The 12,252-nt window shown below is 47.0% G+C and overlaps 1 protein-coding gene across 3 annotated transcripts in view; it reads right to left on the bottom strand.

The window, feature by feature from the left end:
• DHRS12 (dehydrogenase/reductase 12) overlaps positions 1-11,935 on the bottom strand; it is a 42,982-nt gene extending 31,047 nt beyond the window's left edge. For all 3 annotated transcript variants that reach the window (XM_075421250.1, XM_075421234.1, XM_075421242.1), the window contains exons 1-4: positions 11,832-11,935; positions 11,285-11,418; positions 6,819-6,901; positions 1,364-1,456 (exon numbers count right to left, since the gene is read on the bottom strand). In XM_075421250.1, coding sequence (XP_075277365.1) covers positions 1,364-1,456; positions 6,819-6,901; positions 11,285-11,418; positions 11,832-11,887 — 366 coding nt within the window. In that variant the 5' untranslated portion in view covers positions 11,888-11,935. The remainder of the gene's footprint in view (positions 1-1,363; positions 1,457-6,818; positions 6,902-11,284; positions 11,419-11,831) is intronic.
• Between the last annotated feature and the right edge of the window lie 317 nt (positions 11,936-12,252).

Raw genomic sequence — 12,252 nt, 5'->3', positions numbered from 1 at the left:
AACTTCTGTAAACAAAACTAATCTACACAACTACCTACAAACAAAACCACACATACAAGCAGTCGATTTTAGTTTGCTGTTTTGACATGCAACACAAAGCTACAAACTGTTTCAATAAACCATGCTATTCCGAGTCACATTACTCCATTGCTGATCATAGAGGTTCTTTACAAAAGCGAGGGTCCTCAGAGAAATGGCTCACCACATTTGCATTACACTAAGAGCCAACAGTTCTCTTAGCACCTTACTCCATGCTTTTAAACTCTTTTTCTCACAGAAAATAATATGCAAGTTGTAGAGCAGATATTAGAACATAAATGGGGAGTGTAGCTTGTTAGTCTCACCTGAGAGACCACGTTGACCCCACATCATCCAGGCTATGCGGTGATGTATTCTCTGTTAGGGTACAATTCGCTATGGGAAGGTGTGCAGCATGCAGTAGAATGGCCCACAGGAACTCCCACCCTCAGCAAATTAAGAGAATTAGCTCCAAACTTGCCAGATTAGCCAGGTCAGCAGGTTGCTGCATCCTAGTTTGCACTGAGAAGAGCAGAGCTAACCAGCAGAGGTGCTTCATACTGACTTCCTGCCTTAGTTGTAGGGACCCCAGCTTTTCTCTCTGCCTGCCAATCCTGCACAGATATCCCACCTGACTCACACGTTGCTAAAACAGCGCTGCACCGGAAGGTAAAACCTCATGAACAGTCAGAAGTTTGTGTGCAGCTAGCCTATTCTCAGGCCCACTTTTCTCTCTGCCTTACCTTCCAGAGGAAGCTCAAGCTTTTCTTTCCCTCCTCGAAAATAGATCCGCCGCTACATACCTTCCTGCTCATTCACTGCTGCTCCTCAAAAGCTGTCTTCCCATTTATATCAGAATTTCCTCATCTAGTCAGCACCAGAACAACTGCTCCAGGTGCCTCATTTTCAGCACAGCCCCCAGAGCAAAATTTTCACTGCTGAATAAAGGGCAAAGTGTACTGGGCCCCTTACCAGCCACGATGCTAAACTGTTTGTTTTCTCCCTGGCTCTATTTTAGACTGTTCTAATGGGACTTTCTACAAAAGTTTAATCTTTAAGAAGGACAACATTATTAGTAATCAAAGTCAAACAGAAAACGTGTGGTAAGAACCTCAAAAGACGCAGCTAAAAAATTACTGCTTTTCTCTCTTTTTTTACAGCATATCTCTATATGTGAACTGAGAATGGACAAGAGCAAACAGACCATGGAAGCTACTGCAAAAACATTTACAGAAAAATAAGCAGAGAACTGTGGCCCAAACTGTGAAATCTATGCTACCTGTTGGACAAATTCACAGGCTACCCACTCCACAGACAGACACGTGATTTAAGTATGCAAACTTACCAACACATTTAATTTATGTTCATTTTTAAACTTTTCAGCAAACTTCCAGATTTCCTTGGGATTAGATATATCCACAATATGCAAGAAGATATTCTAAAGAGTGGGGAAAAAAAAAAGTTATAATCAACAGGGACAGTGAAGAGACCCTGTTCCCTGTTAAGGCCTGTCTAGGTGAAAAGGTATTTAAGCAGTATGAAAAAAATATCTCCAGAACATAACTAAAACACTTGGGCTAACATGCACAACTGGGAAATCTAATTCTAGTCCTTAAAACTTGCTTAGTCACTTGATTCAGTTGCTTCTGAGTCATAGCCTTTTAATGCTGAATTTATTAAAAGAGAGTCCTACTTAGATAAATATCCGTGACAGACAGTCAGGCATAGCAGAGAACTAGAAAAATATCGCAAAGCTTGCAAAACTTCTATTTAAAATGTGTCATGCCAACCATATCTCTCTAATCCCAGTGAGATCATAGCTCTGCAACCATGCATGGATTCCTGTGTTTCCTATGCTATGTGTATTTATGTACAGGCATCTGAGATGGGCTCCCAGTCATGTTGCTTCCACATGGAAACTGAGATCCTCCTCCATTTTGCTGTCCCCTAGATACATACTTGCTGTCCCCACGACTCCACTGCTCTTCTGGGTTTGGTCACTATCCCCCAGTGAAAACCGTTCAAAGCCCTCCTCACTAGCTTAGCAAACCTGTTGGCAAAGATACTCTTGTTCCACTTTCTCCTTCCTGCTCAGCAATGCTCATTTCTCAGAGAAGGTCAAAGAGGTCATAAAGGCCAAAGACAAATTGACACCAGCTGCTTGACCTGCAGGGTGCATATGCTCCTGCCCAAGGCCTTCCCTTTCACTGGAAGGATTTAGGAGAGTACTACTTGGGCCCCCAAGCCCTTCATCCTCTGTAAGCACTCTTGATGAATTCAAGGTCACCCCTCACAATGTCATTGGTGCCCATGTGCTTGGGCAACAGGCGGTACTAGCCCAAGGTCCAGATGAGCCTCAGCAGACTCTCCATATACCTCAGGGCTGAGTCCCCAGCAAGTGACAAACCTCTCAAGACATCAAGCCAAGGGTGCAGACGGGTGCCTCCACCCCTCCAGCCATTAACACCCACCACTTCCTCCCAGTGCTGACAATGGTTCAGGCTCATCTGTCTCCAACACACCTCCCTGACAGAGCCTGTTCCTCCTCATCTGTTACCATGGCACTGCACCTATCCTATAAATGCACATCTGCAGGCAGAGAACAAGCCTGCCTTCTGTTGCCAGCAGTCGCAATCTTCTACTCCCCCCCATCTTTGGGATCTCTATCCACTGCTTATTTGAGCATAGCTTCTAGCCATCCCTCCTTCCACACAATGTGGGGTTTGTGCTCTTCTACTCTCTGCAAAGACCCTGTCAATCTCCTGTTTCTGTTCCCTGTGGTTATACAGCCTGCTCACCTCCTACCGACGCTTCACCTGGCAGCCCAGCACCTTGACCACAGCAGAACCCAACAGATGAGGCCACCATCATGGTCTGCCCTCAAGGAAAAATGCCAGTCGCTCCCTGCGGCCCAACATCTGATGCACCATTCCTTTGGAGCTCTGTCTGGACCAGTCTCCCACGTGCCAGGCGCAGTCGCTCCAACCAGGGCAGGAGAGCACGCTTTGCATCACTGCATCCGCTCCAGCTGTCTCAGAGCATCGGGTGCCTGCAGCACCCCCTTCCACACTAACTGCTGCGCTAACTGCTTAGTCCATGTTAGCCACCCCAGCTCACAAGTCTTGCAGTGTTTTGAAATACTACAGCCAGGAATGTGGATGCAATAGCATTGAAAGAAAAAAAAAAAAAAAAAAAAAAAAAGAAAAGCTTGACATAGAGCAAAGTTATAACTTTCTAAACCACTAAAGCTAGAAATACTTCCTCCCTCCAAAACATCAAAAACCTTTTACTGTTTGTTACAAGCAATTCTCTTTCATTTTGCAGATTTGAGTTCTACCTACTACAAGTACAGTGGCATTTACCAACATACAAAAGGCATGTCAACTCCTACTCTTCTCCTAGATAGCACTTAGTCTCAAAGACACACCACAGATAGTTTTATGATGTATCCCAGGAAAAGGCAGTTTTAAAATAATTATGCAGAGGATGTGTTCTCATGCAAAACAACAAATAATCATTAAAGGGCCTCCTCTCTTTCCAAGCTGTTTCTTTAAATACTCATTATACAAGCAAATGAGATAAGTGAAGAAGCTGAGAAAATTATAAGGCATTATTCCCTGCCTATAATTCTGCTTCCCTGAAGATAAAGAAAACACATGACTTCTCTCTAGCCACTGGATTTCAGCTCCTTTCTTCAGTTAGGTCAGAATTTTCTCATTGTAATGTTCATTTCTCACCAAAATCTTGTCACTGCTTCATTGTTTCTAATTGGACACCTCTCTAAAAGCTTTCTACTTTTAAAGCTACTACCATTATCTACTGGTACAGAAGAGCTGACGTTTTTTGGGCAGATGTTCAATATTACAAGTGATTACAGAGACTGAAAAAAGATCTAAATGGGTGTCCTAGTGGACGACAGGTTAACCATGAGCCAGCAGTGTGCCCTCGCTGCCAAGAAAGCCAATGGGATCCTGGGGTGCATCAAGAAGAGTGTGGCCAGCAGGACGAGGGAGGTTCTCCTTCCCCTCTACACTGCCCTGGTGAGGCCTCATCTGGAGTACTGTGTCCAGTTCTGGGCTCCCCAGTTCAAGAAAGATGAAGAGCTACTGGAGAGAGTCCAGCGGAGGGCTACGAGGATGGTGAGGGGACTGGAGCATCTCCCCTACGAGGAGAGGTTGAGGGAACTGGGCTTGTTCAGCCTGAAGAAGAGAAGGCTGCGAGGGGACCTTATAAATGCCTACAAATATCTGAAGGGTGGGTGTCAGGAGGATGGGGCCAAGCTCTTTCCAGTGGTGCCCAGTGACAGGACAAGGGGTAATGGGCACAAACTGAGGCACAGGAAGTTCCGTCTGAACATGAGGAAGAACTTCTTCCCTCTGAGGGTGACGGAGCCCTGGAACAGGCTGCCCAGGGAGGTTGTGGAGTCTCCTTCTCTGGAGATATTCAAGACCCGCCTGGACGAGATCCTGTGCAGCCTACTGTAGGTGACCCTGCTTCGGCAGGGGGGTTGGACTAGATGACCCACGGAGGTCCCTTCCAACCCCAAACATTCTGCGATTCTGTGATTCTGTGATTTATCTGCTGAAGACTGTCATGTTGGCTCAGAAAAAAGACTCACAGGCCTGTTCCCCACAAAAGTCCTCGATGGTAGCAAAGTCACTTTCAAAGTGAGACCTCATCTCCACAAGTAGATCTACTTCAACAGATTAGGAGATCATCCTAGTTCCCAGGTCTAGGTGCAGATGCCTGCCAAACAATAACTCCACTTTAACACTGAATTCCAGCATGTGTTGCTGTGGAAGGTGGAAAAAAATCTTTGGCGTATATTACAACAGGATCTCTGTCCAGATGATCAGAAAGAGCAAGTTAAGTCTGGATACAGCTTGTCGTTGCAGATAAAGCATTTTATTGTCTCCCTGGATTGCTTCTGATTGAGTACTTATAAAGAAGGATGTTCTTGTGGACTCCTTATTAAAATGACTCTTCCCAGTGCAGTCACATGTCCCACAGGGCCTCTTGTACAGCTCATCTAACACTTCGCTGAATGCTGCTTTCTTTACAAGTGCCCGGTCCCCAGGGTCACAAACATGTTCTGCCGTGCCCTCATACTCTTTCACGACGAGAGAAACTACAGGTTTGCAGCCTGCCGAAGAGCGGGAACGCAGTGATCGTGCTGCTTTTAGAGGAAGAACATTATTTGCCTGAAGTTTTGTTTCAGCAGATGACAGAAAACAGAACCTGAAGGAACCCTCAGAGGTCATCAAACTCAGCCCTCTTCCCAGGCTGTCTGACTGCAGTTAGAGAAGGAGCTAATCACCAGTCTTACTATAGCAATGGGATTACAGTTACAGACAGCTGGAAAGTATTTATTTCTATATAAGGACTGATCTAATTCACCTCCATTAAAGAACTGAAGTGTAATGCTGGTTGTGTCACACTAGGGAGCTGAAACCAGAGAGCAGAAATTTAGTCAATACGGTACCTCCAATCATAAGAAGTCTTCAGAATTTTTGATCCACATTAAAAACTATTACTGGAATAAAAATACAGTGTTCAAGAGCCAAATCACTACTTAAAATGAAGATAGCTCTCCATCCAAGTGTTGTGGGTTAACCCTGGTAGGCAGTTAAGCCCCATACAACCACTCGGTCACTCCACTCCCAGTGGGATGGGGGAGAGAAGAAGGGTAAAACAGACAAAACTTGTTGGTTGAGATAAAGACAGTTTAATAAGTGAATCAGAGCTGCATGTGCAAACAAAGCAGAATAAGGAATCCATTCACTACTTCCCATTGACAGGCAGGTGTTGAGCAACCCCCAGGAAAGCAGGCCTCCATCACGAGCAACAGTGATTTGGAAAGCCAAGCACCGTAACTGCAAACGTCCCCCCTTCCTCCTCCTTCCCCCAGCTTTTATTGCTGAGCACGATGTCATATGGTGTGGGATATACCTTTGGCCAGCTGGGGTCAGCTGTCCCAGCTGTGTCCCCTCCCAGCTTCTTGTGCACCCCCAGCCTGCTCGCTGGTGGGGCAGCCTGAGAACCAGAAAAGGCCTTGATGCTGTGTGAGCACTGTTCAGCAACAACTAAAACTTAAGTTGTCAATACTGTTTTGGTCACAAATCCAAAACATAGCACCACAGGAGCTGCTGTGAAGAACGTTAACTCTATCCCAGCCAAAACCAGTACACCAAGATATAAAGACAATGACTGCACTTCTCCACAAGCACACTCTCCTGAGTAATTAGCAGCGACAGCTACAGGGGTACACTGTAGAGTGATACATGCAGAAGCAAAAAGAACACTTAACAGAAGGAAGGAGGTAAGGAAGAGATAATTATAAGACAAGGAGATGGAAAAGTGCATAGAGCATGGAACTAGGACCACACACAGGACTTCACAGAGCAGCCAACCTTAACAAATCAAGAGCATGTTATTCAGACACATAAAACCTTCAACTTCAAAACTGTAAACCCATAAATGTTGTTGCAAGAGTGTTGGAATGCATTAACTTTAAAAAGCCTCAGCCACATAGTTAGGAATAGTAAGTAAGACATCACAAAACATATTGACAACAAACATTAAATAAAACATCATGCTGCTGGTGATGTTATTTATCACAGAAAACATCACCTAGTGAAATTAAAGCACTTCAAACCATATGGATGACGTTTCCACGTCCGTACGAAAACGCTACTAAAAACACAACAGCAAAATGGCAAAACAGAGCATCTCAAGGCCTCCGAGGTCTTTAATATTAACAATCTTTCTAAGAGTAAACAAAAGACCGAAAAACAACTCACCTGATTACCCGTTTCTGTCACTATTTCTCCTTTGGAGACTTCAGCCCGTTCCTTATTTCGGCAAACCAGATGAACCGTGCCACCTGGTGGATTTCAACAAGAAACACATTTCAGAATTAATTACTAACTCTGCAGGAGGCATCAGCAAAGAGGGAGGGCCAGGAAGTGATGTGCAATTTGCAGTTCTTGTTTGGAGCTGGGTTTTGATACAATCCAAATGAAACAAAAAACCTTCTGTGATTGCATTCCAGTTTGTGGGAAATCTGTAGCCTGCCAGTAGCAGTGGTAATACTGGTCAGATGGTCACCAAAATACCACAGGAGCTTCCCAGCAGGCAGAATGTTCCCGAGCTGTGCACAACCACTGACCCACTTCTCTACTGCCAAGAGCTGAAGTGGCTTTTCACCAACGCTGATGAAACTGAGGTCTGTGGAGCTCTCAGGGCTCCCGTGACACTTGCTGATGAGCAGGGAGCTGGTTAGGGCCATAGCACCCCATAGCAGTCCCAACTCCACCAGCCTTGTGACACTCTGTTGAGGGTTTGCGTGGCAAGGTTTCGGTAGTGGAAGGGCTACAGGGGTGGCTTCTGTGAGAAGGTGCCAGAAACTCCATCCATGTCTGACAGAGCCAATGCCAACCAGCTCCAAGACGGACCCGCCACTGGCCAAGGCCGAACCCATCAGCAATGGTGGTAGCGCCTCTGTGATAATGTAGTTAAGAAGGGGAAAAACCTGCTGTGGGGCAGTAGTCAGGAGAGAGGAGTGAGAGAAAAAACCCTACAGACACCAAGGTCAGCAAAGGAGGGGGAGGAGGTGCTCCAGGCGCCAGCGCAGAGATTCCCCTGCAACCCATGGAAAAGACCATGGTGAGGCAGGCTGTCCCCTGGCACACCATGGAGGTCCATGGTGGAGCAGATATCCACCTGCAGCCCATGGAGGACCCCACGCTGGAGCAGGTGGATGTCCCCAAATGAGTCTATGACCACATCAGAAGCCTGTGATAAATTAAACTTTTTTTCCCAAGTTCAGTCTGTTTTGCTAGTGACAGTAATTGGTCAGTGATCTCTCCCTGTCCTTATCTTGACTCTCGAGCCTTTCATCATATTTTTTTTCCTCCCTTGTCCAGCTGAGGAGGGGGAGTGATAGAGTTGCTTTTGTGAGCACCTGGCATTCATCTGGGATAAACCATAGCACACTCCCAGGGACAAATTCCTCCCAAAAGACACTGACCCAGCAGTACCATCAGGCAGACTGGACACATGAAGAATCCCAACAGGGTCTGTCAAAAGACGGAGGTAAAGGTCCTTCAGACAAAAGGTTTAGGAGACAAAGACTGTATATAATACGAAAGCTGGAAGATTTCTGCTTGGCTTTGGTCCCTATGAAGGCAGGCAGGAAAGAGAAGGTACCATGCTGTAAAAGGGTCCTCATGCAAGGATGCAAAATGGGTGGAAAAGGCCACTCCACTCTAGCTACTGTCTGATCAAACCATCTTCTTTCATGTCTGCACACCATGTTTAGTCTTGATAAAATACTAGAGCTACACTGGAAATGGAAGCTAAGGCATGTGTATTATAAATGCTTCTTCTGGCACATGCCTTGGAAAGTCTAGCAAAGGGCCTGAACAACAAAAGTGACTGGAATCGCTCTATGAAAAGGAAATAAAAATGCCAGATATCTGAATTCCTCTCAGCAGTGGGAGATATGACAAGGACCACGGCCACAGATTGCAGCTTAGGAGGCTCATGTTAGGCATTAAGAAAAAGGTTTTCACTAGTTTTCTTCTAAATAGATCTGGCTGTCATTAGAGGCTGCATAATTTCCATCCTTGCAGGTTTCAAGGTCCAGCAAGACAAAAGCAATGGCTGGTTTGATCTAGTGCTGGCAACAGTCTTGCTTCAAGTGGGATGCTGGACAAGATGACCTCTAGAGGCCCCTTCCAACTAACTTCTCTATGAAAGGAATACGCAGGGCAAGGCTCCTCTCAAAGGCCTGGATACTTACCATGACCTCATAACTTAACCACATTAAAGCAGCCTTCAAAAAGAGCACTAAAGTACAGGTAGACATAATTATTTTTTATTTTTATGCTTCGTATTCTCTGAGCATTACAAGTAATGTGCTAGTCTCAGTCACAGGAATATCTGCACTCTTCACTTTTACTTATTGTTACAGGTGTTTTAGGGGTTGCTAGCAGTCCACCAACAGAAGGCTCAAGCAACATAATCCCAAAGGACTGATAATAGAAACAACGGTGCTGAGTCCCTCTTCTAGTGCCCAGAACCCAAATGCAAGAATACTCTAAGGACAGAGCAGTCACACACCACACAGCCCAGTGTGGGGTCTGATAACGAAATTTTCTGTCTACGAGAGAGCACTGCTCCAGCAAGTCTAGCTGGCATGCAGCTAACACAGGCAGCAAGCCGCAAGGCTCTTCTGAAATTTTCTAACAGGGTCCAATTCCTCCACTGCACTGCCAGAGTTGGCTGGGTTACTTCTACCAAGTGCACAACTGCAGGCAGCAGTGGGAAACTCCCAAATCCGGGATAATCATGCAAACGACACTAACCGGTCTTTAACACAGTTTCATCTTCAGTTTGCGTTACACAGACACCACACGTGGAAGGGACTGTGTGCAGACAGGCACTGAACATATACGGATCAGAATGAAAGACAGCTTTGCCCCAGGGAGAACAGATTTCGTGAGTGAGAGAAAAGGCAATCAGAAGGGGCAGTATCCAATGCTCACCTCTTTGGCCATTCTCACAGTGACAGCAGGCTTCACTGAAAAGGAGATCTTTAATTACAGATCTTATGGCAGGTAAGGATGTGCATTTCCAGGTGTTTAAGGCACTCTTCCCAAAACACAGGGGACAGCACAAGTAATGTGTGCAGGTACAAATTAAACACATGGAAGAAGCAGCTGGCCTTGAAGCTGATCAGGAACATTCTCATAGTCTACAGCGGAAAACATTCAGTGTAAACAGAAGTGGATTTTAAGGGTTTTGAATATGAAATTTTTTCCTGCTGTTAGGGAGAGAGGGAAGTTTTGGTGTGACCTATGGGCTACGAAAGGGATTTAAATATATTTTTCGTGGCAAAGACTGAAATTATTTGAACTAACACTTGTGAATTGTCAGAGCAGCTGGGAGAAGACTGCATCAAACTCGAAGTGGAGTTCACAAGACACACAGGAAAGCCCATATCTGCAATAACCATAAGCTGAACTCAGGCTAAAGAAATTGTCATCAAGACCATGATTATTTACAAAGATCTGAAGCATTTGAAGGTAAAGCCAACGTAGCTTGGTTATTCTTTTGCTGAGTCCAAATTCCATATTTTCTTATCATGGTGTACTTGAAGAGATTCAACTAGCAGCCAGAGCCTCAACAGCTGACACTGAGTTTCAGAGCGACACATGCAAGGATAGATCAGGAAGACACTGCTGAGCGATTTTAACTTCATATGCACAGCAATGCCCACGCAGGTTATGAGACAAGCACTCTGAGCCCAAGGGTGTTCTTTGGGCTCCAGATACTAGACATGGTGACCAAATCCTATGCAGATCCAGTCAGCTTGACAGCTTGCAAAACCTGGCAGGCATATCCATTTGCAAGCAAGACACTCACTAGACAAAGCACAATATTTACATAAGACTATCATACCAAATGGCAACAACGGGAACCTGAAATCAATCGCACACTGGCACTGATGGGGATCTTTAACCCAAAGGCTCTTTGATGGTAATAATTTTGAACTAGTTTAATTTAACCGAGTCGCCACCTTCCTTCATAAGACAGTTATGAAACCTAAGCAGGCAAAGGGAGAGTAAAGAGCCGCAAGCCCCTCCCTTTTATTCTATATGCCAAAACTCCTATCACTCTTGTGCAACAGGAATTATTTCGTCAACTCTGAAAGGGATTACGTTTATCCTTCAACAACAGCTAGTTCCAGTTCATACCATGTCCTTGCTTACAGAGAGCAATGGAAAAAATGGTTGCGTATAATCAGCTAAAGGGCACAAACTTCAGGTTATTATCCTTAAGATCAAGTATAATTATGTCTCTTTTATACCCTCTCATCTCAGTTTAGCAAAGCCAATTGTTTCCTTTCATCGTATGACAGATCTGTAAGTTCTTCAGAACAGTTCAGATTCAGCCAGGCTGCTACTTGTGCCAAATCAGCCGTAAACAGACCTTGATCTGTCACCAACGTCATAGGCGCCACTGTCACAGATAGTTTTGGTAAATGCGCACTTGAGAAACACTTTGCAGATCCTCTCCACTACTTCTGTTTCATTATTCCAGTTCTCACTGTTCATGCTTAAACCTCTAACCCTGCAAGACAGGGCGCCTGACCCCTCACCCCGGGGAGCTGCGCCTTTGTGTGCGCACCGGAAGGCCAAACTGACGTCCTTCCACCTTCTCCATTCCGACCCCTCAGAGCTCCTCAGGCAGCCCGGCTCACCTCTCCTCGCGATCTCCTTGGCGGTGGCCTTGCCAATGCCGCTGTTTGCGCCGGTGACCAGAAAGGATCTTCCAGCCACGTCCACCTCCACATCGGCCGGGTTGAAGCGCCTGGAAGCAGACTCATGGCCGCTCCTGGACAGACCAGAGACACCCGTGAGAGACCAGCAGAGACCACTCCCAACAAGCACCGGGGAGGGCTGAAAAGCACTCTCCCCTCACAGCTCAGCCCCTCTCCCCATTACTCTCCCTGCTCCCGAGGCCACCGATAGACACCGCAACGAGTGATGTGGCAACAGCTCCAGGCGTTCGCCCGCCACAACCCGCATGGCCTAAACCGCTGCCTGAGCGGGCCGGGGCCAGGGCCGCGCCACCGGGCAGCCCTCGCAGACGAGGCGTCGCAATGTGTCCGCCCTGGCCCCGGGGTGGGGAAGCTTCGGTTAAAAATCTTTAAAACCCCACCACCTCTAAAGGGTTAAACGCCGAGGAACGCCCCCAGCCCGGCCCGGCCCCGCATCCCGCGGCCGCCCCACGCTGCGCGCCCGCACCTCGTGTACTCCCGCAGCCCCTTCACGAACCACACGGCGTTGCGGTACCACGACATGGCGGTGCTGCTGCTGCTGCTGCCGCCGCCACAGCGGTGCTGGCCCCGCCTCTGCCCTTACATAAGGCGCCCGGTCCAGCCCTGCCCGGCCTTAAGTAAAGGCCGAGGGGCCGCCCTGCCCTGCCCTACCCTGCCCTGCCCGCTGCCGCCGCTGCTGCTGCCATTACTGCTGGCAGCAGGAGGGGGAGAGGGGTGCGAGGGCAGATGGTCTGTGAGGGGGAGCTGTGCCCCCCTCCTCCCTCGCAGCCGTTTCTGGGTTGGTTTTTTTTATCCCTTCCATTTCCCCTTCTTCGTCGTGAGGCAGCAGGGAGAAGGGGCTGCATTTAGCCAGCCGACCTGGGTGCCTCCAGCCAGCTGGGCGTTTC

Source organism: Opisthocomus hoazin, chromosome 1 (assembly GCF_030867145.1).
Source record: "Opisthocomus hoazin isolate bOpiHoa1 chromosome 1, bOpiHoa1.hap1, whole genome shotgun sequence".
NCBI lineage: Eukaryota > Metazoa > Chordata > Aves > Opisthocomiformes > Opisthocomidae > Opisthocomus > Opisthocomus hoazin.
The sequence above is the reverse complement of the archived record's forward strand: the minus strand, read 5'-3'. Positions and strand labels throughout refer to the sequence as shown.